At 58.5% G+C, this 21,638-nt stretch overlaps 3 protein-coding genes and 1 long non-coding RNA gene across 10 annotated transcripts in view; 2 read left to right on the forward strand and 2 right to left on the reverse strand.

The window, feature by feature from the left end:
- Window positions 1-32: 32 nt before the first annotated feature.
- SNX22 (sorting nexin 22) lies at window positions 33-4,792 on the forward strand. 4 transcript variants are annotated; one of them, XM_063412776.1, is made up of 6 exons: window positions 33-662; window positions 3,523-3,606; window positions 3,696-3,800; window positions 3,907-4,001; window positions 4,145-4,218; window positions 4,348-4,792. In XM_063412776.1, the coding sequence occupies exons 1-6, from the start codon at window positions 519-521 to the stop codon at window positions 4,488-4,490; spliced, it is 645 nt and encodes a 214-aa protein (XP_063268846.1). In that variant the 5' UTR covers window positions 33-518; the 3' UTR covers window positions 4,491-4,792. The 4 variants fall into 4 exon arrangements, with proteins under 4 accessions (XP_063268846.1, XP_063268845.1, XP_063268844.1 ...); XM_063412775.1 differs by having other exon boundaries at window positions 38-662; window positions 4,142-4,218; XM_063412774.1 differs by lacking the exon at window positions 33-662 and having other exon boundaries at window positions 2,480-3,606.
- Window positions 4,793-4,914: 122 nt separating this feature from the next.
- PPIB (peptidylprolyl isomerase B) lies at window positions 4,915-6,942 on the reverse strand. The gene is made up of 5 exons (XM_063412777.1): window positions 6,746-6,942; window positions 6,144-6,257; window positions 5,917-6,010; window positions 5,353-5,537; window positions 4,915-5,244 (listed from the first exon to the last, which is right to left on the reverse strand). The coding sequence occupies exons 1-5, from the start codon at window positions 6,899-6,901 to the stop codon at window positions 5,122-5,124; spliced, it is 672 nt and encodes a 223-aa protein (XP_063268847.1). The 5' UTR covers window positions 6,902-6,942; the 3' UTR covers window positions 4,915-5,121.
- A 239-nt stretch (window positions 6,943-7,181) lies between these two features.
- LOC134558678 (uncharacterized) lies at window positions 7,182-12,767 on the forward strand. 3 transcript variants are annotated; one of them, XR_010082391.1, is made up of 4 exons: window positions 7,182-8,259; window positions 8,772-9,199; window positions 9,427-9,656; window positions 9,745-12,767. It is a non-coding gene; the product is annotated as an uncharacterized LOC134558678 (long non-coding RNA). The 3 variants fall into 3 exon arrangements; XR_010082390.1 differs by having other exon boundaries at window positions 7,182-7,744; window positions 7,895-8,259; window positions 8,772-9,656; XR_010082389.1 differs by having other exon boundaries at window positions 8,772-9,656.
- CSNK1G1 (casein kinase 1 gamma 1) overlaps window positions 9,642-21,638 on the reverse strand; it is a 100,090-nt gene continuing 88,093 nt past the window's right edge. For both annotated transcript variants that reach the window (XM_063412772.1, XM_063412770.1), the window contains 2 exons: window positions 18,099-18,205; window positions 9,642-12,927 (listed from right to left, as the gene is read on the reverse strand). In XM_063412772.1, coding sequence (XP_063268842.1) covers window positions 12,873-12,927; window positions 18,099-18,205 — 162 coding nt within the window. In that variant the 3' untranslated portion in view covers window positions 9,642-12,872. The remainder of the gene's footprint in view (window positions 12,928-18,098; window positions 18,206-21,638) is intronic.

Here is a 21,638-nt window from a genome sequence, read left to right on the forward strand (position 1 = left end):
CTGGGTGTTCAGGGTGGAGCGGGAGGGGTAACGGTGCATCCTGTGGAGGGCGAGGGAAGCGGCAGAGCCTCCCCCGTGTTGTGACAGGACAGAGGTGACCTTGGACACTGCTCTGGCCACCTGTCCCCGCTCTTGATTAGGCTTTGGCTCTTTGCCTTTCTTCCAGCGGGAGCCGTTTTTAGGATCTGAGCTCAGCGGGGCTCTGTAGCAATCCCACTTCGTGGCATTCCCCAAAAATCCGTGGTGGAGCTCTCAGGGGGGTGTGGTGCTCCCACCCCCCCTTACCCGGGGCTGGGTTTGCCCCTTTCCCACCCCTCTCCAGCCTCTCGTTTGCGTTTCATCAAAACCGATACCCCTTCTGCGTTAAAAAAGAGAAAAGGCAACGTGGGCTGACTTCCCTCTTTCCTTTCCCCTAAATCCCTGTAACCCGCGTCCCTGCGGCGTCTCCACTGCTCCCTCCCCCTGTGCCGGAGCGGGGCCGCACGATCGTCCCCGGCCGTCCGGGGACCGTCCCCGCCATGGGCGCCCGGCGCGGTCCCGCCCCGTCGCGGTCCCGGTGCGGTCCCGCCCGCGGCCCCGCCGTGCCCCGGGCCATGATCGCCGTCTCCATCCCCGCGGCGGAGCCCCCGGCGGCGGCGCGCAGCCCCGAGCGGGCGCACACGGTGAGCGCGGGGCTCTGCGGGGCCCGGGGGGTTCGGGCGCCTGCGGGGAAGGGGGGATGAGGGTGTCTCCTTCTGCCCCGGGGACTGGAGGGCGCCGCTTGTCCCCGCGCGTCCCCCAGCCCGCCCGTGAGTGCAGGTCCCTGCCTTTCCCCTACCCGTGGGTGGGGAGGTGTCCCCGGTCTGGGAGTCCCAGCTGCCCTAGGACTGGAGACCCCAGATTCCCACGGGGCAGTCTCCCTGTGCTCCCGGGGGGATTTGTCTCCCTCTGCCCCAGGGTCTCCCACGTGCCCTGGGAGTCGCGGCCTTTCCCTAGGGAGTCCCTGCCGGTGACAGACACAGACCTTTGAAAGGGGTTGTCTCTGGCCCCGGCTGTGCGGGGTCCTGCCTGCCCCTGTCCCCCTGTCCCCGCTGGCTGCGGGCTTTGGAGGTTTCTGCCTCTCCCCTGGGATCTCTCCCTGTCCGGTGGTGTTTCCACCCTACCCCGGGGCTGGAGGGCTCTGCGTGTCCCCGCGTGCTGCCCTCTGCCCCGGGGTGGGGGTGCTCCTGGCCCCGGCGGTGGAGGACCCCAAATACCCTTGGCAGAGTCCCTGGCGGACACAGGGGGGTCCTGACCCTGGGGTTCCAGGCCGGGGTCCCCACAGGGGTCGCTGCCGATGGGGACCCCATTGCCCCTGAAGGAAGGGATGGGGCACATGGGCAAGGTGAGATTATTTTGGCCTGGAGGAGGGTCACGGGGGCGGAGGCCACTGCTTGTCCCTGGGGAGTCCCCGCTGGTGGGAACACAGATCTTTCACCTTTGAAAGGGGGAGAGGTCCCTGTGGCCACCATGTTGGGGGTTCCCTTCCTTTCCCAGGCCATGCCCCACCTGTTCTGGAGGTCTCCTTGTTTCCCCAGGCGACCCTGAAGTGTCCCAGCCTCACAGGTTGGAGGTCCCCAAGTATCCCTGGGTGATCCCCACCTACCCCAGGTGTCTCTGCCTGCCTTGGGTCCCTGCCGGGGGCACCTTCTGCCTTTGAAATCTGCCTTGAGTGTGTCTGTCCTGGAGGTTCCCTCTCGCCCTGGGTCCTGCCTTGTCCCCAAGGGTCCCAGCATCCCAGGGGTGCCTCCACTTGTCCCAGGGGTTGGAGGCGCTTCCTGCCTGCCCTGGGGTCCTGTTCTGGGGATCTTGTCACTCCCATGGAGTCACCACCTGCCTGGGATTTATCTCTATGTGCTTTAGGGATTGAGGGTCCCCAAGTGTAACTGGGGAAGCCCACTTGTCCCAGGGGTAGCCTAGAAGTCACCCTCTGTCTTTGGTGTTAGGGATTGTTCCTCTACTCTGGGAATCCCCTATAACCCCGGTGGCTTATGGGGTCCCTGTCTATCCCTGGGTACCCCCATCTCCCCCAGGGATGTGTGTCCCACAGCTGCCCTGGGGGTGGGATGTCCCCAAGTTCCCCTCACCCTGATGTCCCCAAATGCCCAGGAGTGGCTGTCCCTGCCTGCATCCAGAGGATCCCTGCTGGGGTGACAAGGAGGGACAGACGGTGACCCTCTGTCCCTGGAAGGGGTAGGTAAGGGGCACCATTGGCAAAGGTGTCTCCTCTGTTCCCAGGGGATCCTTGTCACATCCCTGTGCACTCAGGATGGGGATGTGTCCTTCCTCCAGGAGTGCAGGATCCAAGTGCCCCTGGGAGGTCCTGTCAGAGCACTCTTTACACCTGGAATGGCAAGGGTGTCCCCTGGCCCCATTGGTGGGGTCCCTACCTGTCTCTGGGTGCCCCTCTGCCCTGAGTGTGAGGGTGCCTGCTTGCCCGGGGGTGTGGGGGTCTTAATGTGCCCATTAGGGTGTCCATGCATCCTCCAAGTGCCTGAGGGGTTCCAGCAGCCCTCACCTCCTCCCAGGGGTCCCAACTCTCCAGGCAAGTGAAGATGGAGGGGCAGATGGGAGCATCTGCCCTGAGGAGGAGAGGTCCCAGCTGTCCTCAGGGATCCCTTTCTGGGAAGGGGGACACAAAGCCCTAGAAGGGGAGGGCATGGCAGAACCTGGCCCAGGGGGTGCTGGGCAGAGGTCCCCACAGGGCTCCTTTCTGATGTGTGTGCTCTGCTCTTCTGCCTTGGCCTGAGGGGTCCCCTGTGGCACTGTGGGATGGAGGTGCCTGTCTGTCCTCAAGGGACCACCCTTGAACACAGGGGCTGTCCCTGGCCTGGGGAATCCCCACTGGCCTTGGGGAATGGAGGGGGTGGACCCCTGGGGTTCTCCTGCCTTCCCCAGGAGGTGGAGATCCATGACTATGCCTAGGTAGGGGCTCTCACCTGCCTTGGGGAAAGGTGGGTTGTCTCCCTCTGTCCCACTGGTTTGAGGTGCCCATGTGCCCCTTCCTGGTGTCCCTGCACAGCCCAAGGTGTTGGGGGTCCCTGCCAGCCCCAGGGTCCCAACTGGTTGGTGGAGTTTGGTGGGGTTGGGATGTCACACCTTGCTGTGTTCCCTCAGGAGGCGAGGGGAATTGTGTCCCTTCTGCTTTTGGGGGTCCTGCCTGGTCCCATGGTGCCCCCGTTGGCTGTGGGGCTGTTGTGGGGTCTGCCCTGGAGGTTGAGGGTCTCTGCCTGTCCTAGAGAAGTGGGGGTGAAGTGTCCCAAATGCCCTCCCCAGGTGTGTGAATTAGCAGCTCCTACCTCCTCTGTGAGGCTGCTGAGTGTGGTGAGGATGGTGAGAGCGATAAGGATGGTGAGGGTGATAAGAAGGGTGAGAGTGCTGAGGCTGTGGCTGGTGAGGATGATGAGAATGGGAAAGATGATGAGGGCGATGAAGATGGTGAGAACAACGAGGATGGTGATGCTGGGGCTGATGAGGAGGAGCCGGTGTCTGTCCCCTCTGCAGGTGTTCCGCGTGGAGGTGCTGTGCAATGGCCGGCGGCACACGGTGACCAAGCGCTACAGTGAGTTCCAGGCATTGCACAAGCGGGTAAGACCCCCCAGCTCTGCAGAGAGGGGCACAGGAGGCCTGGCCTTGTCCTCTGTGGCCTGTCCTGACAGCCCCACACTCTTCCTCAGATCAAGAAGACCTGCAAGGTCCCCGACTTCCCCCCACGCCATGTCCCCAACTGGATGCCCAAAGCTCTGGAGCAGCGCCGGCAGGGCCTGGAGGTTTACCTGCGGGTGAGGAGTGCACAGCAGGTTCAGGGAGGGTTTTTAGGGGTGAGGAACACATGGTGGTGGCTTTGGGATGGGGTTTTTGGGTGCTGACCCCCCTGGAGCATTGCAGGGTGTGCTGTACCACAACGAGGAGCTGCCCCAGGACGTCCTGGACTTCCTGAAGGTGCGGCGGTGCCAGCAGAACCCCAAGGCCAGCAGCCCCCCGTGAGTAGATGAGTTCTGCGGGCACCAGGGTTATCCTGCATGGCACTGGGATTGTCCCCGTGCCCCGTGCTAGGCACCCCGAGTACACGGGGTTGGGGATGGTGGGGACAGGCTGAGGGCTGATGTTCCCTCTCCCACAGCAGCACCAGACTCCTGCCCTCCCAGCGCCCCGTTGTTGGCTTCCGCTCGGATCCCTATGTGCGGCCACACGGCTCTGGTAAGGAGCAGGGCCATGGAGCAGGTCTCCAAAACCTCCAAAAGGCTCTTCTGGGCCCTACAAAGGTGATTCTCCTTTACTGGGGCCCAGGAGGGAACAGGCTCTTACAGCACCCCCATTTCCTTGCAGACCTGCTCCCCAACGCTGTCCTCAGCGGGGTCCTGCAGGGCCTCTACCTGCCCCTGAGCTCTGCCCCTGGCCAGGCAGCACCCCCAGCCTCTGGAATGAGGAGTTCCCAGACACCCACCCAGCACCCAGGGATGCAGTGGTGAGAAAAGGATCCTTGTGGGTGAAACTCACTCCTCCCTGCTGGGCTGGGACAAGGAACTGGTGGGAGACAGGGGGAGAAGCCAAAGGAATGTTGGGAACTGCTCTCCCACCACCATGCAAAGTGCCTTTGTTGGCAGAGCAGGAGCTCTGCCTTCTCCCTGCTGTTTTGGGCTTGCAGTATGAGCCTTTGGATGCTGAGTGGTGCTGGAAAACCTCTCTGCATCCAGGCTTTGGTGCAATAAATCTGGACTTGACTGACTGGCAAAGTGCTGTGGAATTCTGCAAAGCAAACCCAGGGCCAACTGTGGCACTGCTCCCAGCTGGAAGAAGGAAGGTTGGAAGGGGGGGCTGGAAGGTTGAGGGGTGCATCTGGGTGAGGGATGCAGAGTGCTCTGCACCCCTCTGAAGGCAGGAGAGAGGCAGCTCTTTAAAAAACACGTTGGTCACATTTATTGGTACATGTGCTCCTTACAAAAGTGATGGAAGAGCAGCCTGTGCCCCGTCCCACTGGCTGGGAGGCAGCAGGGCGAGGGGCCGAGCACTGGGGCACAGCAGGACCCGGTGGCCCCAGGGCAGGGGAAGCACGGCAGCCCCTGTCCCACAGCCCTCCCAGCCTGGCAGGGCCTGGTCCCGTCACTCCTTGGCAATGGCAAACGGCTTCTCCACCTCGATGGTGCCACAGTCGGTGATGGTGACGTCCTTGAGGGGCTTGTCCCGGCTGTCTGTCTTTGTGTTCTCCACCTTCCGCACCACATCCTGTGGGGAGCAGAGTGTGGCAGTGGGACACAGGGGCAGAGCCAGCCCTGCCCGGTCCCGCTCTCCCCGGAGCACCGACCCCTCTCCCTGTCCCTGTCCCGTCCCTACCATGCCCTCCAGCACTTTGCCGAACACCACGTGCTTCCCGTCCAGCCACGGCGTCTTCACGGTGGTGATGAAGAACTGGGAGCCGTTGGTGTCCTTGCCAGCGTTGGCCATGCTCACCCAGCCCGGCCCGTAGTGCTTCAGCTTGAAGTTCTCGTCAGGAAAACGGTCCCCGTAGATGCTTTTTCCTAAAGGTGGGGACAAAAACGGCGCAGTGGTCTCATGGAAAATGTCAGGGTAGGGGTGGTAGCTCCTACACAAGCTGGGTGGGGGAATGAGCAATTCCAGAGCAGGGCATAGCACTGATGCCACAGGGATACACGAGGCATGGGCTGCTGCAGGGAGCTGGAAGCACTCCCGGAGCTGGGCAGGGGTGTCACGCCAAGGGACCGGAGCAGGAGGCTCCCAGCACCCCAGCACTCCTCCGAGGCCATGTCTTTGTGAGCTCCATGCCCATTTGTTTCCACCAAGCTCCAGCTCTGCACTGCTCCCAGGGACAGCCCTGCAGTGTTTGGAATTGTGGCTGCTGTCTCACTCCAAGCCAGTGGCTTGGATCCACCAAGTTACCTCCAGTGCCATCGCCGCGGGTGAAGTCTCCTCCCTGGATCATGAAGTCCTTGATCACACGGTGGAACTTGCTGCCCTTGAAGCCAAATCCTTTCTGGGGGTGTGGAGGGAGAACAGGGAGTGAGGTAAAGGGACAGACCAGAGCTCCGTGGCCCCAGCGCTGCCCCGGGGCACTAAGCAGGACCAGAGCAGGGGCAGGTGAGGCCAGAGCACCACGGGTCCCTCACCTCTCCGGTGGCCAAGGCCATGAAGTTCTCCACCGTCTTGGGCACTGTCTTGCCAAAGAGTCCAATGACGACACGGCCCACATCCTCCTCACCGATCCGCAGGTCGAAGAACACCTTGGGGGGAGTGGAGGAAGGTTAGGGGGCATCAGGGGACCCACACTCACCTTGCCTGGCCAACCCACCCCCCAAAGTCCAACTCACCAACTCCAACGAGGCCCAAAACCTCACCAGGTGAGGTTGGTTGGGGCCCACTCCCCTGGCTGCATGTCCCCATGCAGCCTCACCACTCACGCAGCTGGATCCCCACCCAAGCCAGGCCTTCAGCCCCGGCCCCCGCTTCCCCTGGGCTGGGCCAAGCTGTCCCCAGGCCTTCTCTCCGCTTGCAGGTGCCCCTGACCCCCGCGCTGGACCCTTCCTCCCTCCCCCTCGGCCTTGCCCCACCCCCCCCATCCGGGCCCCGCAATCCCAGACCCCTCCAGCCCATCCAGGGCCCCTCACCCCGGCTTCCCCCTCCCCAGGTCTCCCCCGCCCAATGCGGGCTCCCCCCGCCCACGGAGCCTCTCCCAATCCCCCCCGCCGGCCCCGCCTCGGCCCCCCCCGACCTTGGCGGTGACCTTGGGTCCCTTCTTGCGCTCGTCGGCGCGGGAGGCCGCGGGCAGCAGGAGCAGGAGGGCCGCGCCCAGCGCCGCCGCCGCCACCAGCACCTTCATCCTGCGCCGCTCGCAGCCCGGCCACAGCGCCCGCCGCGCCGCCGGCATCCGGCCACGCCCGCCGCGCACCCCCGCCCGCGCCGCGCCTTGGTACCGCCCGCGCCGCGCGCCCGCCCGATCCGCCCGCCTGGGCGCGACCAACCGCGGGCACGGGGGGGGGAAGGTTGCACCTTCCGGCCGGGCGGGACGCGGGCGTATGCCACGTTGCCCCTCGTTGGGCGGCCGCGGGGCTGTCAATCAGAAGCGGAACGCCGCGATGATTGGCCACTGAGGGGGAAGAGGCGGGACAGGGGCTCGACTGGGGGTGACTGTGGCCAATGGGCAGGGCCGGAGGGCGGGAGCGAGGCTAGGCGGGGTGGCTGTTCCGGCGTGTCCCAGCTGTGTCCCCGCTTTGTCCCCGGTGTGTCCCCGGTGTGCCCTGCTGCAGCAGCCGCGGCCCCGGGGCAGGTGACCGCTCGGTGCCCGCGGCCGCGGCGGGAGGACGAGCCGAGTCCCCGGCGAGCTAAATGGCTGCGGGTCAATGTCCGAGCAGTCACCGTGAAGAGACGCGACCCGAGAGCCAAACCCCCTTGGGGAGCAGCTGGCACTGTACCCACTCAGACACCTGCACCTGAACCGGAGTGTTCCCGCGCTTGGAACCTGCTCCACACTGTGATATCTCGTGTGACATCTTATCTCGTGTGACATCTTCCCCCCTAATTCTCAGCCTTAAATGTACCATTTTTAGCACGAGCTTTCATTTCCCGTTCCCGAAAATTTGTCTGTGGACACGTGAACTCTGACAAGAGGAACCTCAAAGATTCCCTCCCTGAGCCTTGGAATCTCCACCTTATCGTTTTGGGGATTGTCACTGACACAGACCTGATGAAAACCTAATTCCCACATGTTCAGGTAACTCCAGAATTTGCAATCACAGACTGGGTTGGGTTTCAAGGCACCTTTAGTGATGGTGCTAAACTGAACACAGGCAGCAGCAGCACCACAGCCTGGCCTCTCCTGGTATTTAGGAGGAATCAGGGCTTCTCTCACTCCTTCCTTCAGTTTTTATCCCACAGCCTTGCCAGGGGGGCAGGTCCCAGTACTCCTCTCCCATTGCGTCCACTGATTCGTGGGGAGAGCGGTCTCAAGAACCGCGGTGGGTGTCAAGAACCGGAGATGTGGGAGACCACGGCCCGGAGCCGTGGGGAACGGCCAGGAAACGGGAAAGGAATTGCGTCCAAAGAGATGCTGGGCATGGTGTGAAGAACCGTGGGAATACGACGAGGAAATACGACGAGGCGAGCCGCGGAGCCGCGACCGAGAATCGCGGGAGAGCTGCGGCCGTGAGCCGGGGAGACAGCGGCCAAAGAGTGGTGAAAAATCCGCTGTGGAAGATCCACGCACAAATTACACACACAGGCCGCGGGGTGAGTCCAGACCGAGCTTAAAAAAGGGGTAAAATATGGGAAATCTTAGATGATGAATTTCAGCTGACGAAAAAGCGGTAATACGTGTGTGAGCACTTTTATTGCACAAACGGGATAAAACAGGGTAAAAGGAAAACTCGAAATTTATTGCTGCGGCGTAGAAAACAACGTGAGAGTAGATGTACAAAATGCCTTTTTTATCGAAAGGTGGGACGAGTTGGAGCAGTTTTTGTGGGCAGCGGCCACAGGGGAAGATAGAGTAGCCACAAAACCGTTACCTACTTGGTATTTTATTAGAAATTCGTTTAAAAAAATACAATCTGCTAAAGGGACCGCAGCTGCTGCGGCAACCGCCCCCCGTCCCTCCCCGGCGGTCTCCAGAGACCTCTGGGTCAGTACCTCCTGTGTCTGCAGATCGGCTTCTGTTCCCTCTACCCACCAACGACGGAAAAGCTACCTTTTAACTCCGTTTTTCATGTTGAAAGGACTATGAAATAATGTCATATCCACAGTCTACACCGTGTGAAGACGCCGTGAGGGGACCCGAACAAAAGCCAGGGGACGGAATCCGTGTGTGTGCGCCGCTGTGAAAGGGCTCCGGCGGGACGCAGTGCCCCGGGCGGCGCGGGGTGGCCGCTCCCGCTCCACGGGAAGCCGCGGTGGCCTCGGTGGCCGGCGGTGGCCGCGGTGGCTCCTCGCGGGTGAGTTTTATCCTCCAGAAACCCCCGAGCCCCGGTCGGTTCGCGGCTCCCCGCGGAACGCGGGAGCTCTGCAGGCGGCAGCAGCCGGAGCACATTTCCTGCTGGCGGCTCCTCCCCACAGCTCCGGTGCCGCTCCCTCGTCCCCTCACGGGCTCTGCGCGGGATTTTCAACAGCCCGGCGGCTCTGCCGGGCCGGGCCCCGCATGGCCGGCGTCTCTCCGCGGGCTCCGGGGCGGCAGGTGGGAGCCACAAGCGCTTTGTGTCTTTTTAACCTTTTCTGTATTTGTTTTCGGTGTTTTTCCCCCTTTTTGCTACATGCGCTCTTTAGAGGGGTTTTTTGTGTTGCCTTTCCCCCTCCGCTTTTCTACCGCGGCTGTTTTGGGGGGGTAGAGCCGGGAGGGCTGTGGCGGTCCGGCCCGGGCCCCTTCTCAAGGGCTGCCTCAGGACAAGGCATCCTGCATTCCAGGACAGCTAAAGTGGGAATGTGTGGGCCCAGGGAGAAGGGAATTCGGTGCCACCATGCCTTGGCCGAGCGCCATAGGGTTGAACCGCCCATGGGTGTAAAGCACTAAAGTGTTGAGAAGGTCCCACAAGGTCCCACCCATGCTTTGTCCTCCTCCAAGGGGAGCAGAGAGCGACACAAGTGACCAGTAGAGCCAAAGGAAGACAAAACACACGTGCCATGGTCAGGCTGAGGTAATAAATACTTCTATTCATGGAGAACAATGCAGCAGTGCAATGTTTTATTGAAAAAAAAAAAAAAATCATCTCACTTATACCTCAGAAGACTGCATCGCAACGTTGGTGGTCCGAGAGCCGCCTCAGAGGCACCTGCGCCGGGAGCCCCCAGGAGCCCTCCCCTTGCCTGGGGTCTCCTGGCTGCCACCGCTCCCGGCAAGGAGAGGAGAGATCGCCCAGGTTAATGCCCTACATCCTACCACAGCACGGCTGGCTCAGTCTGCCTGCATCTCCTTGTCACCTCCTGGCTCCCTGGGGACAGTGGTTCCCTCAAGCACAGGACTTGCTGGTAACCTGCTTTATTTTCTTTTTTTAAAAATTTCTTGGTTAAAAAGCCACCCCGCATCTTTGCCCTTTTTTTTTTTTTTTTTGAAGAGTCCAACGTACGATTATAGTGCAAGAGGGCTTGGTACAAGTGAGCATTACCAGCATGCCGTGGGGGGACGGTCCTCCCCTCCAAACACATCACTGTAGGATTAAAAGAACACCGTATCTCCAGAGAGAAGCTGTAGTGGGTCACCATGAAACAGCTTTCAAACCAACCCACTTAAAAACAAGGTCAGGAAAGTTTCTAAACGATCAAATACATTCACTTAAAAAAAACCAAAACAACAAAACCCCCCAAAAAACAATGAAACAAAAGAAACCAAAAACATTTAGGAACAAAACCTGTTGAGATGGCCCCTTTCCCCCCCGCCCTCCCTCACCCTGCAAACACTTACATATGCTGCAACTACAAGCTGCTCCTTGAGTGGAGGCAGCGAGGAATGACCAAACACGGCAGGAGATGCAGAAGGAATCGAGTTCTGGTGACAGGCACTTAGTGGGGCTTGGGAGGGCAGCAATGGAAGTGTCTCAGGGCCCAGCTCCATCGGCAGCGGGCAGGGCGGCTCCCCGGGGAGCGCCTGTGCCCCTGGACCCCCCTCCCAAGACGCCAAACCATGGTTTCCTACAGCAGAGAGAGGAATGCCTGTGCCAGAGACGCAGCTTCTGGGAGCCACTGGCAGCGGAGGAGTTCGGAAAGAGAAAGGTGGAATGTGCCCATGGCCGTGTCCTCCCTGTGGCAGGAGGGGACAGGGCTGCACGCCTGGCATGTGCCTGGGGGAGAGGAGTGGTGCCCTTCCTGCCCTGTTCCCACCCTGGGCCTGGCCGGAGGAAAGCGCTTTGCCAAGGGGGAAGGAGGTGCCTGTGTGAGCCGAGGGCTCTGCGCCTCCACTGTGCTCACTGGGATAAGGCATGGAGAGAACACAGCAGGCAATGAGGAGAGATGCCCTGCAGGGATCATGGCCAGGAGGGAGGCTTTTCCACCCTGGCACTCCACCAGTGTCTGCCTGACTCAGGAATGCATGAGGAGCAAGCCCAGAGCTCGCTGCCCAGGCTGATCTCCTGCCCTCTAAGCCTGCTCCTACCCAGCCAGGGAAACGGAACCTCCTGGCAATGTTGCTCTGTGAACTCCAAGCAATGCAGATTAGCATTAAATCGAATAAACAATGAGCTCTAGTCTCTCTCTTTCCTCCCTTCATTATTCTCCAGGATTCTGGGGTAAGCCAGGCCCAAATTTATGACAAGCGAACCATTCCAGCCTGATCTGGTGTCACACATGGAAAGACAAAGTCAAACGAACCCACTTATAACGTTCCCAAAGCTGCTTGAGTTCTCCCACAGCCCTGCCACCTCTCCAGTAACTTCTGTCAGCCTCATCTCTCCAATCTGGGAAATGCTGCAGTTGGATGCAAGATTTCACTGTTTTTCTGGGTGTGCAAAGCACCCCAAGCCCTTTCCTGGCTATTGGTTTGGCTCAAAGTGGTGCAGGAGAACCATGGCTCCTCCTGGGGTGGGATGGTGCGGGTGAACCTGCCCCGTGTTCACAGAGAGGACGTGAAGGCGATTCCAGTCAAACCTATCTGACCTTCGGGAGATGGGGTCAGTGTTAAGGCATGAAGTATCCTCTCCCCTGCTTTGCTCCCATTAATATATTCTTGCAGAAGGTTCCCAACCACCCCAAGGAGGGATTTGGGAAGGCTGCCTGGCTACCCACACTGAGAAACGCCCACACTTCAGGAAATGGCTGTTTCTCAGGAACCTCAATCCTGATCTACCTCTTAAACCAGCACAAATTTCTCCAGCTTGGCAAAGCCCATGCGGCTCCCTCCGGCCCACGCCGGGCACCAGCCTCGCGTCTCCCAGCCAGCTGGGTCAGGCACGGTGTAGGAAACCATGGAAAGGACATTCACTGGCAGCTAGGAAGGGTGATTGGAAATTCAAGTATGCTTTCCTCAGCGCGTGGCCCAAGGTGGGCGTCAGGAGCCCCAGACTGGCACGAGGGTTGTGGACATCCCCACTCAAGGGCATTTCCGTGCACCCCACCATCCTCCCCGCTGGATGTCTGCCTGCGCTGGCGTGGCCACGCAGAGATCCACAGATACAATGTGCATCTGTAAATGCTAAAAATAATAAAAAGTGCAACGACGTCAGCTTCTTTAAAACAATCCACACTGCTCTGTTACTGTCAGAGGAGGGAGGTGTCAAGGGAGCCGGAAAAAAAACCCTAACTGGAACAGTAGATTGCAAATTTCTCACAGCTTGCACATTACAGTGTAACTGTTCCCAAGGAGCCACAGAGAGAACCTGTCTCTTCCTGCCGCAGCAGTCAGGCCCTTCTCCTAGCAACTCTCCTGCCTGCCCCGCATCCTCCTGCCCTCTCCACAGCCGATCGAGCCTATGGAATTTCTTCACTTAATTAAGGAGGGAGGAGGACAGAGGAGCAGAGTGCAGGGGAGGGAGGGGAGGAAAGTGAGCAGGAACTAAGCACAGTCCTCAGGTTTGCGTCAACGATGCCTTCGCCGTAAACAACGGGAAGGAGGGTCAGCCAGCCAGCCCCCCTCCCAGGGCGACCAAGACCTGAGCCAGCCACAGTCCTGGTCCCAAAAGGAGCTTCAGGCTTGGAGTGAATGAGGGAGACCATTCAGCAGATCCACCCCAGAGTGGTTTGTTTTGGAACGTTTTCTTCTCTTTTTGGTTTAAAATGTCACTTGGGTTTTTTTTTTTGTTTTCGTTTTTCTCTCTTCCTCCTATGCCTCCTCCTCCTCCTCCCTCCTAAAGAGAAGCCCCTTCCAGTGAGACAGGGCAGGAGCTGCAGGCGTGGTGGTTCCTGCAAGGCCCAGGAGGCACCGGTCACTTGTGACGCTGAGCCGTCTTCTTCCGTTTCCTCTTAAAGAAGCAGCAGCACCTGGGGCACAAAGGACAAGGAGGGAGAGTCAGCCCCGCACCCGGCAGCCTGCGCTGTCCCCGCAACGTGTCAGCAATGTCCCCACCATGTCCCCAACATCCCCCACTCATCCTCATGCAACAGCACCTCTGCCTGCCTGGCCCGGGCCCCACCACCCTGCCGGGACACGGGGCAGGTGCTGGTGGGTGGGTGACACCACCAGCCCGGACTGGGAGACCAGGCATGGACAGCTGGGGTGTCCCAGTGCCAGGCCCCAGAGTGCCGGCCGGGCTTCTCCCTCCCAGCCAGGCTTCTCCCTCCCAGGCTCCACTGGAACACAAGGAGCCATCTGGGAAAGCAGTAAAACAGGGACCCAGGTGCTCCACTCCCTCTGTCCCACCCCAGAGGAAGTGCACTGGGATGGTGAGCTCTGGCTGCTTTTCCAGCCACGAGACACATGGTTTTCACCACTGTTCACTGAAAAAACAAGTTCCAAAGAGACCTTGGCTCAGGGACCAGGTTTCTTTACTGAACCTTTCACAATAACCAGAGCTTCCACCTTGGATTAATCACTCAGTGCCGGGATGCAGAACCCCTGCTTCTTCCCCCATCCAATTTGAGGGTGGTGCACAGGAGTAGGGGAAGCAAGAAGGATGGAGAGTGGAGGCTGAGGTGGGGAGAGGAACGCCCAACGCAGCTGAACCGTGAGGAGCGGTAGGTTCCCTGTGGGATACACTGGGAGCAGTGTCCTATACTCCTGACTTCCTACAGAATTCTTTGGTGTTGAACACGTATCTACCTTTCTACCCTCAGTCCCCTGTCAGGACTGCTCTGCACATCTGTACGAGTTCTCCCAAGCTGTATCTTTCTCCATCTGCTGGGACAGCCGTCCCCGGAGAAGCCTGGGTGATGCTGGAAGACTGCTCCTTCAGGCTGCTGGGAGGGATGCCTGGATAAGCAACCAGAGTAGACCACCGAGTCTAGAAGATCCCGAGTTGGAAGAGACCCACAAGGATCATCGAGTCCAACTCCTGGCTCTGCACAGGACAGCTCCAAGAATCCAATCCTGTGCCTGAGAGTGTTGTTCAAATGCTCCCTGAGCTCTGGCAGGCCAACTTGATGCAAAGACCGTTTTTTCCTACAACCAACTGTTGTAGGCTAAAAACACTGCAAACCACTCTAACATCTTCTCCAAACTATTTTTCACTGGGTCCTTCATGGAATGTCAGCTTTACACCTCTGTCCTCTCAGAGCTGGAGGAACTCTCACCCAGGTACTTGCCCCTGGGTGCATAAGCCTCACTCGGGTGCAAAAGCAAAGGGTGAGCACAACCTGCTGTGAGCTGAGCCTGCCAGCACATATTGACTGCTTGGGAGAACAAAGAACTCCCCCTGTTCCCCTCCCCTGACATGGAGGGCTCCCACAGCCCCCCAAGAGGAGGGACCTGTCCCACTGCACAGACTGATGTCCATGATTTGTCTCTAGGCTCCTGAACAGACCCAGTTTGGTGGTGGGATGAGGAGAAATGCAAAGCCCTTGTCCTTGCAGGTCAAGTGATGCCTCCATTGCTGCCCACCCACCCTGAGGTGTTTGTCTACCACCTCAGCACTCCTGTCTCAGGCTGGAACTCCCACCCCAGGACTGCTCTGGCATTCTGTTGTCCCGGGCCATCTGCCTCCATCTCCTGCTTTAGCCTGTTGCAATATTTCTCTCCCACATTAGCCACCTTTCTTCATGGCTTGTGCGATGGTGAGTAAGGGGGACGTCACAGGGAGAGGATGGAGGATGCATGAGTGATGGTTTTGCATGCAGCGGGTAAGGGAAGAAGGGGCTGAGCAGCACTTGACTCCTTGGGCACCGAACTGGGAAAGGGAGCTGACTGACTTCTGGCTGGTTTTTCCTGTGACTGTCTTTTTAGGCTCTTACTCAAGAGATCCAGGGAAGGGTTCAGGAAAGGAAGTCCTGGGAAGGGTTCAGACAGGCAAAGGCAAAACACCAAAATAAAAGGATAAGGCAGGCTGACAATTACAGAACGTGATCTCTCTGCATGCAGATGATGCCCAAGAGAACAGCCCCAGACTACGACATACAGAGAAGCCAGAGATGCCAGAGGTATTGGAGGCGATGCCTATGGAGAGCAGGGCAGAGTCAGTCTCCCATCCAACAAGGACATTCCTCACCACACACGGGCTTGGACCCCTCGTTCTATGGCAACTTCCACCCATCAGCCCTCCCTGGAACCTACAAACTCATCTGAGTGTCTGCTTGGTCCTCCACTTACTGGGTACATGGTTTCCCCAAGGGGCACCTTCTGGGACAGCCTGAGACTGGGACACTACAGCTACAGCTTCAAACCCCTGATAAAGCCTCAAGCTGGGCTTGGACCAGTGCTAATCCCAACCTTTCCACCCCTTCTTTCCTGGAGAAGCCCATTCACCTGCACCTCAGCTGGCTGGAAAGGAGCCACCTCCTACCTACCCACTCTGAGTAGGGGCTCTGTCACTATTGAGGACTCCCTGGCCTTGTCCTTCCATCCTCTCTGGCCTGTGCTTCTCCAAGAGGAGACTTTCCAGGGAAGCAACTGGGCCCTTTCCTCAATACTCAGTGCAGAGTTTTCCTTTTGTAACCGTCTGTGTGAGGAATTCCTGCAAGAGGCTCAGCCAGCTAGGCCTGACTCTGCCCAACTCCATCAGGCATCATCTGCTCAGGGACGTAAACGTTTGGGGGAGATGGAGAGCCAAACAGGAAAGGATTAAAATCTGATTTTGCATCCATCCATTCAGAGATCGGCCGAATCCCTCAGCCTAGTGTGGCCGGTCAGACACAGCCCATGCCCTCCCCAATATTGCAAATGGTCCTAAAATCAAAACAGCTCTGGGTTGGCTTTGACTTTGTGCCTTTTTAGCATTTGGTGGGTTTGGTTTTGCCAACCCCAGTCTAGTCTGGTCCGCTCCCCCTTGCATGTGGACTGGAGAGAGGGACTCACCACAAGTTGAGCATTTTCAGGCAGCTACAGAGAGTATAGAGAAAAAACACAGAAAGGAAGAAAGAGCGATTAGTTCACAGAGGTGGGATGGAAGCGAGTCACTGCAGCCATGCAAACATGCAGTGCAGAGCGGCAGACGCACACCAGGCCTGCCCGCCGCCCGCCCCAGCACTCACACCGCTCTGCCCTCGCCGCCTCCTCCACGGGTGACAAACACCCGTTCTCCACGGAGGCACCAGACCCCTCGGGTTCTTATCTGGGGCTGGGATCAGAAAGGGACTCTGGGCCACCAGCAGCTCTTGTCCCCTGCAGCTCCAGCAGCAGAAGGGCCTGATGATGGATCTACACCTGGGACCTGCAACACCCACTGCCAGAATCTGGAGCTTTTCTCCAGCACACTTCAACAGAAGCACTGGCACAGCTCTGCCTGTGGAGTGCCAGGGAAAGCCCATCCTACTACTGCACATCATCTCAAAACACATCCCAGCTCCTGCCAGCTCTCTCTGGCACCCTCTTCTGCAGAGCAGAATCCCGAAGTCCTTTGCCCTTCTTGTGTGCCTGAGGGGATTTGTGATCAGAGATGTAAGGAAAGACAAAGCCCTCGCTGTGGCAAGCAGAATGAAGTGATCTATGCTTGGGAATTACAAGAGACCCCAAACCTGTCAGTGCAAAGCAGCTTATGCTCTGCTTCCCAGCACCTCCAAAACCAATCTGGGAGCACACAAACAAGGGGTGGAGAGAGACAGGACAGCTCCATTGCTGTGGGATAGTGCCCGGGCGGCACAGCTCCTTCCCACCTGGCTTGATGTCTCCAGTGTACACAGAGTGGGGGCTGGACCTGGCCTGCTGCACAAACATGGGCTGGAGATGTTCCTGGTTCTTCCTTGCACTGGGCTGTTGGATCAGAACTGTTGAGGATGACAATCTGCCCCATCCTAGGAGCCACATGCCTGGGGAGACCCCTTCAGAGCCCATGATGGCAAACTGGTGGCCTCTGCAGGCCACACAACCCGTATCTAAGAGGAATGTTGTCCACTCTGGAAGTTGCTCCTCAAGATCTCCCCCACCCTCCCAGCTTGATGAGGAGCCTGCACAAAATCCAAGGCTTCTTGGGCTGGGACGAGGAGGTGTGTCCTGTGGCTGCTGGGATAAAGGCCAGGCCAGTTACCAGTGATCAAGATCCCACACACATGCTTCCCAAGGAATTGGGGAATCCTCAGAGGACTTGGGAATAGAAAGCAGAAGACCTTTAGGACAACCAGCACAGATGACACATACCCAGGGACCTTTTCCATCCATACACCCTTCTTTGCACCTGCCTCTTTTTCTCTTCATATAAAAGTGCCTGCAAAGGTTGAGGCAAACAATGGGGGATGAGTGGCACCAGTATCAGCCAGTCAAATAACAACCAGGCAGCTGGGCCATGTCTCAGCACCAACCAGTTCAAAGGCAGCCCCAGGCCCATTAGCCCCTTGCTCAAGGACTGCTAGAACTCTGCAGTGACAGGTCCTGGTTTAGTTCAGAGCGGCGAGAAGGTGCAAAAGGTGACACGATGGTGCTGGATGTAAGACAGGAGCCAAAATGGTCAAGGCAGCAGCTCTGACAGCAGTTCTCACGTCTGACTACATGCTACAGGAGAGGTCAGCTTTGAGGGAGCACTTTCTCCTGCACAAGCTGCTTCTGGTTCCTCTCACTCAGCTTCTCAGGGCTGGACCAAGAGAAACCCAAGGGAAAACTATCCATCCCTGCAAGAGTTACTTCCAGACTGCTCAGGATACCTGGCACCCACCTCTCACAGCCAGAAATGAAGTGACAACTCTCAGACCAATGATCTCCTTGCTGTGCTGTGCTCAAGCTACTCCTACACTCTCAGCACGAGAGCACAGCGTGTTCTCCCTCTGCAATGGGGGATGCTCATCGGGATTCCTGAGATCAGCTCCTGGTATTTTGGTATCTGTGCTACTGAAATGTCTATCTGGCAATACATGCTCTGAGTAAGAGTTATGTTCTCCAGGCATGACAAGTGTCAAAGAGAAGCAGCAGCAGCAGCAGCACTGAAGGCACCATGCACAAAAGCAGCGATATGCAAGGAAAAGGGCATGGGACACGAGCATTGAGGACTTTGCCACAGAAAAATGTCCCCACTCGCTTCCCAGGAGAAGGATAATGACCAACCAGTGGAAAGCCTGTTGTAAAACAAACGTACTTAGCTTCCTCCACCACCTCCACCTCCGCCTGCGCTGTGATGGGTGCGTTGGAGTGTGCTCCTGTTGGGTCATCCACGTTCAGCTCCCCGTTGGTTGAGCTCACCACCTGCAACACAAAGGAACACCCTGTCAGTGAGGCTCTGGCAAGAGCTGCTGAGGGAGTGGGAAATCTGATGAATAACTGTTTGCTCCTGTCTCTTTGCACCCTCTTGGGAGGCTGCAGAGTTTTGTGGGTGCCTTGGAGTCTCCAGGCTGGAGCAGCCAAAGCAGAGCAGCAGGCAGGGGCCTGTGTGTGTGCTCCCTAACTCACACTCCTGTGCCCAGCACATGACTTGGCATCGAGAGGCCCCTCTGGGAGCACAGGCACCGGTGTGAGCACTGACTGCCAGCCCTATCTACACACACGAGCTGTATGATGCTGACTGTTTCCTCCTGACATTTTTACAGGTGAGCAGCTCAGTCCTGTTGCCTGACAGTACTCTGGGGAGAAGCCTCAATCCTTACGTCTCATTCCTTACACAGCCAATTTGGGGAATTATGTCCTCACCCCAAAGCTACTGACACAGTTGCTCATCTCTTTTTGCCTCACACCTGCAATGATGGCTCACTCCAGCTTTTCCATTACAGGGATAACCATCCAGCTCCCCAGATCCCAGCAGCTCCACTGTTGGAGAATAGGATATTTCTTTTTTTTTTTCATTCTCTCAGGGAATTTTGTCCCATCTGTTGCCTAAGAGATGATATTGACCAGTACTTAAGAGACAAAAGAAGTGGCCAAGGAGGGGAAAGCGTGCAGCTGGCTACTCTCTTAGCTGGGGGCTTATCTCTTTGGAAAGGCAGAGATACTGCAAGATTTTGGCTGGGGAGGGGTGAGGGGCTGGGTCCAACTCCTGCTTGCTATGTTGGATGGGAGAGGAAAGGTTGAATTGCTGCTACCATGGAGGGAATTCGCTGCCACTATGGACTCCAGCCCCTGTACTGCTTCTTCCTTACCATGGGTGAGCCTTTGCTTGTAAGAGCAGCTGTTGACCTGGAGCCTCATTAACATTTGATTGCACTGCAAAGGACCCTCACCATCTGTTTGGGTGCCTCAGGAGAAAAACCAGGACCCTGAGCCCCTTCCCCTTCCCACAGGGCACATCTCGCATCTCTTGGCTGTGTGAGGCAGCTGCTTGCAGGAACCTGACTACCACTGCCCAGCCCGGTTGTTTTCTGCTGCTGCCTCAGGCTTTTTTTCTACACTTTAACCCAGCACCCAGTGCCCACCTGGACACCCCACAGCTGCTGCTATGGCTGCAGAGTTTCTGCTACATCTTGTTTGCCACCCCAAGGTGGGGTCTGCCTCTGCCATTCCAGCTGCCACTCCGAGGTTCCTGCTGCAGCACATTTCACCATCTGGACAGGCAGAGGGGCTGGATGCCTCTGTGGGTTTGTAAAGGAAGCCCCTATTTTATCCCTCCTGCCAGCCCGCCCGCCATTACCGTGTGAGGGGAGGCGGCACAGCGCCATTACCGTGTGAGGGGAGGCGGCACGGCGCCATGACCGTGTGAGGGAGAGGTGGCACAGCGCCATTACCGTGTGAGGGGAGGCGGCACGGCGCCATGACCGTGTGAGGGAGAGGCGGCACGGCGCCATTACCGTGTGAGGGGAGGCGGCACGGCGCCATTACCGTGTGAGGGGAGGCGGCACAGCGCCATTACCGTGTGGGGGGAGGCGGCACGGCGCCATTACCGTGTGGGGGGAGGCGGCACGGCGCCATGACCGTGTGAGGGGAGGCGGCATGGCGCCATTACCGTGTGAGGGGAGGCGGCACAGCGCCGTTACCGTGTGAGGGAGGGGCGGCACGGCGCCATTACCGTGTGAGGGAGAGGCGGCACAGCGCCGTTACCGTGTGAGGGGAGGCGGCACAGCGCCATTACCGTGTGAGGGAGAGGCGGCACAGCGCCATTACCGTGTGAGGGGAGGCGGCACGGCGCCATTACCGTGTGAGGGAGAGGCGGCACGGCGCCATTACCGTGTGAGGGCCAGGCGGCACAGCGCCATTACCGTGTGAGGGAGAGGAGGCACGGCGCCATTACCGTGTGAGGGGAGGCGGCACGGCGCCATTACCGTGTGAGGAGAGGCGGCACGGCGCCATTACCGTGTGAGGAGAGGCGGCACGGCGCCATTACCGTGTGAGGGAGAGGCGGCACGGCGCCATTACCGTGTGAGGGGAGGCGGCACAGCGCCATTACCGTGTGAGGGGAGGCGGCACGGTGCCATTACTGTGTGAGGGGAGGCGGCACAGCGCCGTTACCGTGTGAGGGGAGAGGCGGCACGGCGCCATTACCGTGTGAGGGGAGGCGGCACAGCGCCATTACCGTGTGAGGGGAGGTGGCACGGCGCCATTACCGTGTGAGGGGAGGCGGCACAGCGCCATTACCGTGTGAGGGGAGGTGGCACGGCGCCATTACCGTGTGAGGGGAGGCGGCACGGCGCCATTACCGTGTGAGGGGAGGTGGCACGGGGCCCCTGCAGCGCGGGGGAATCAGCGCACCCGCCCTGCCCGGCCGGGAGCCACCGGCGCCCCTGCCGGCCGTGCCCGGAACTGCACCCAGGGGAAAGCGCCACAGGCGGGAGAGGCCGGGACTGGGCCCTGCCTCCGTTTGGTGCTGCTGCCGGGGCTGGGTGTTTGTGTTGTTATACACACACACACTAGTAAAGAACTGATAATCCTTTCCCATATCTCTGCATGAAAGCCCCTTAATTTCAAAGGTATAATAATTCAGAAGGAAGAGAGTAATATCTTCCATTCTAACGGAGGTTCTTGCCTTCCTTGGCAGATACCTGTCTTTCAAATCAAGATATCCACATAATTTTCTAGATAACTAATCACTGCTCCATTACTATGACAACCCCCAAAGCATCCTGCATGGGATGAAAAGTTTGGCTGACCCTTCCATTCTTCACCTGGGTATCAGCACAGGCTCCTGCACCTTGTTGTGAAAACTGGGAGCTGCTCTTGGCCCCAGAGCTGTCAGGACACGTCGTTTCTCCACCCTGTTTCTCCTCTTAGCCTTTCTACAAGGTAAAAGGAGACTTCTCCTATGGGGTGGGGGTAGGGGTGGTACCCAGAACTCCTGGTGGTTCTGGATGTTCTGACCACCAGGGATGAAGGGAAGGAAGCCCTTGGAGCAGATATCCCATAGTCAGCACATTCTGTTTATTTTGAACACTTCAGTCCTACCAGAAGCTGCTGTTTCTGCCAATCAGGCCCCTTGGGCTCTGCCAGGACAGGTCAGAACTCAGCTCACACAGTGCTCAGAGCTCTCTTTGAGTGACAACTCCTTGGTCTTCACCCCTTCCCTTACTCATCATGCCTGGGCTGCCCCAGATTCTCCAGTCCCCCATGCTTCCCATGCAGATCTGCAGAGCACTTAATTGCATTGTTCCCAGGGTTCTTCCCACACTTCGTTCTGCTACTTGTTAAATTCAGTTTTACAAAAGGCTTTGATTTTCCTCCTCGCATTTCATGTGCCTACACTTCATTTTCATGTGGG

The sequence above is a fragment of the Prinia subflava genome, chromosome 15, assembly GCF_021018805.1.
Source record: "Prinia subflava isolate CZ2003 ecotype Zambia chromosome 15, Cam_Psub_1.2, whole genome shotgun sequence".
NCBI classification, from domain to species: domain Eukaryota; kingdom Metazoa; phylum Chordata; class Aves; order Passeriformes; family Cisticolidae; genus Prinia; species Prinia subflava.

Coding starts and splice junctions, on each gene's coding strand:
- SNX22 (XM_063412773.1), top strand. CDS start 3,109: ATGTCACACCTTGCTGTGTTCCCTCAGGAGGCGAGGGGAATTGTGTCC. Junction 3,801..3,906: donor GCCTGGAGGTTTACCTGCGG/GTGAGGAGTGCA, acceptor GGAGCATTGCAG/GGTGTGCTGTACCACAACGA. Junction 4,219..4,347: donor TGTGCGGCCACACGGCTCTG/GTAAGGAGCAGG, acceptor ATTTCCTTGCAG/ACCTGCTCCCCAACGCTGTC.
- PPIB (XM_063412777.1), bottom strand. CDS start 6,901: ATGCCGGCGGCGCGGCGGGCGCTGTGGCCGGGCTGCGAGCGGCGCAGG. Junction 6,011..6,143: donor TGGCCTTGGCCACCGGAGAG/GTGAGGGACCCG, acceptor CCACACCCCCAG/AAAGGATTTGGCTTCAAGGG. Junction 5,538..5,916: donor CCGCGGCGATGGCACTGGAG/GTAACTTGGTGG, acceptor CCCCACCTTTAG/GAAAAAGCATCTACGGGGAC.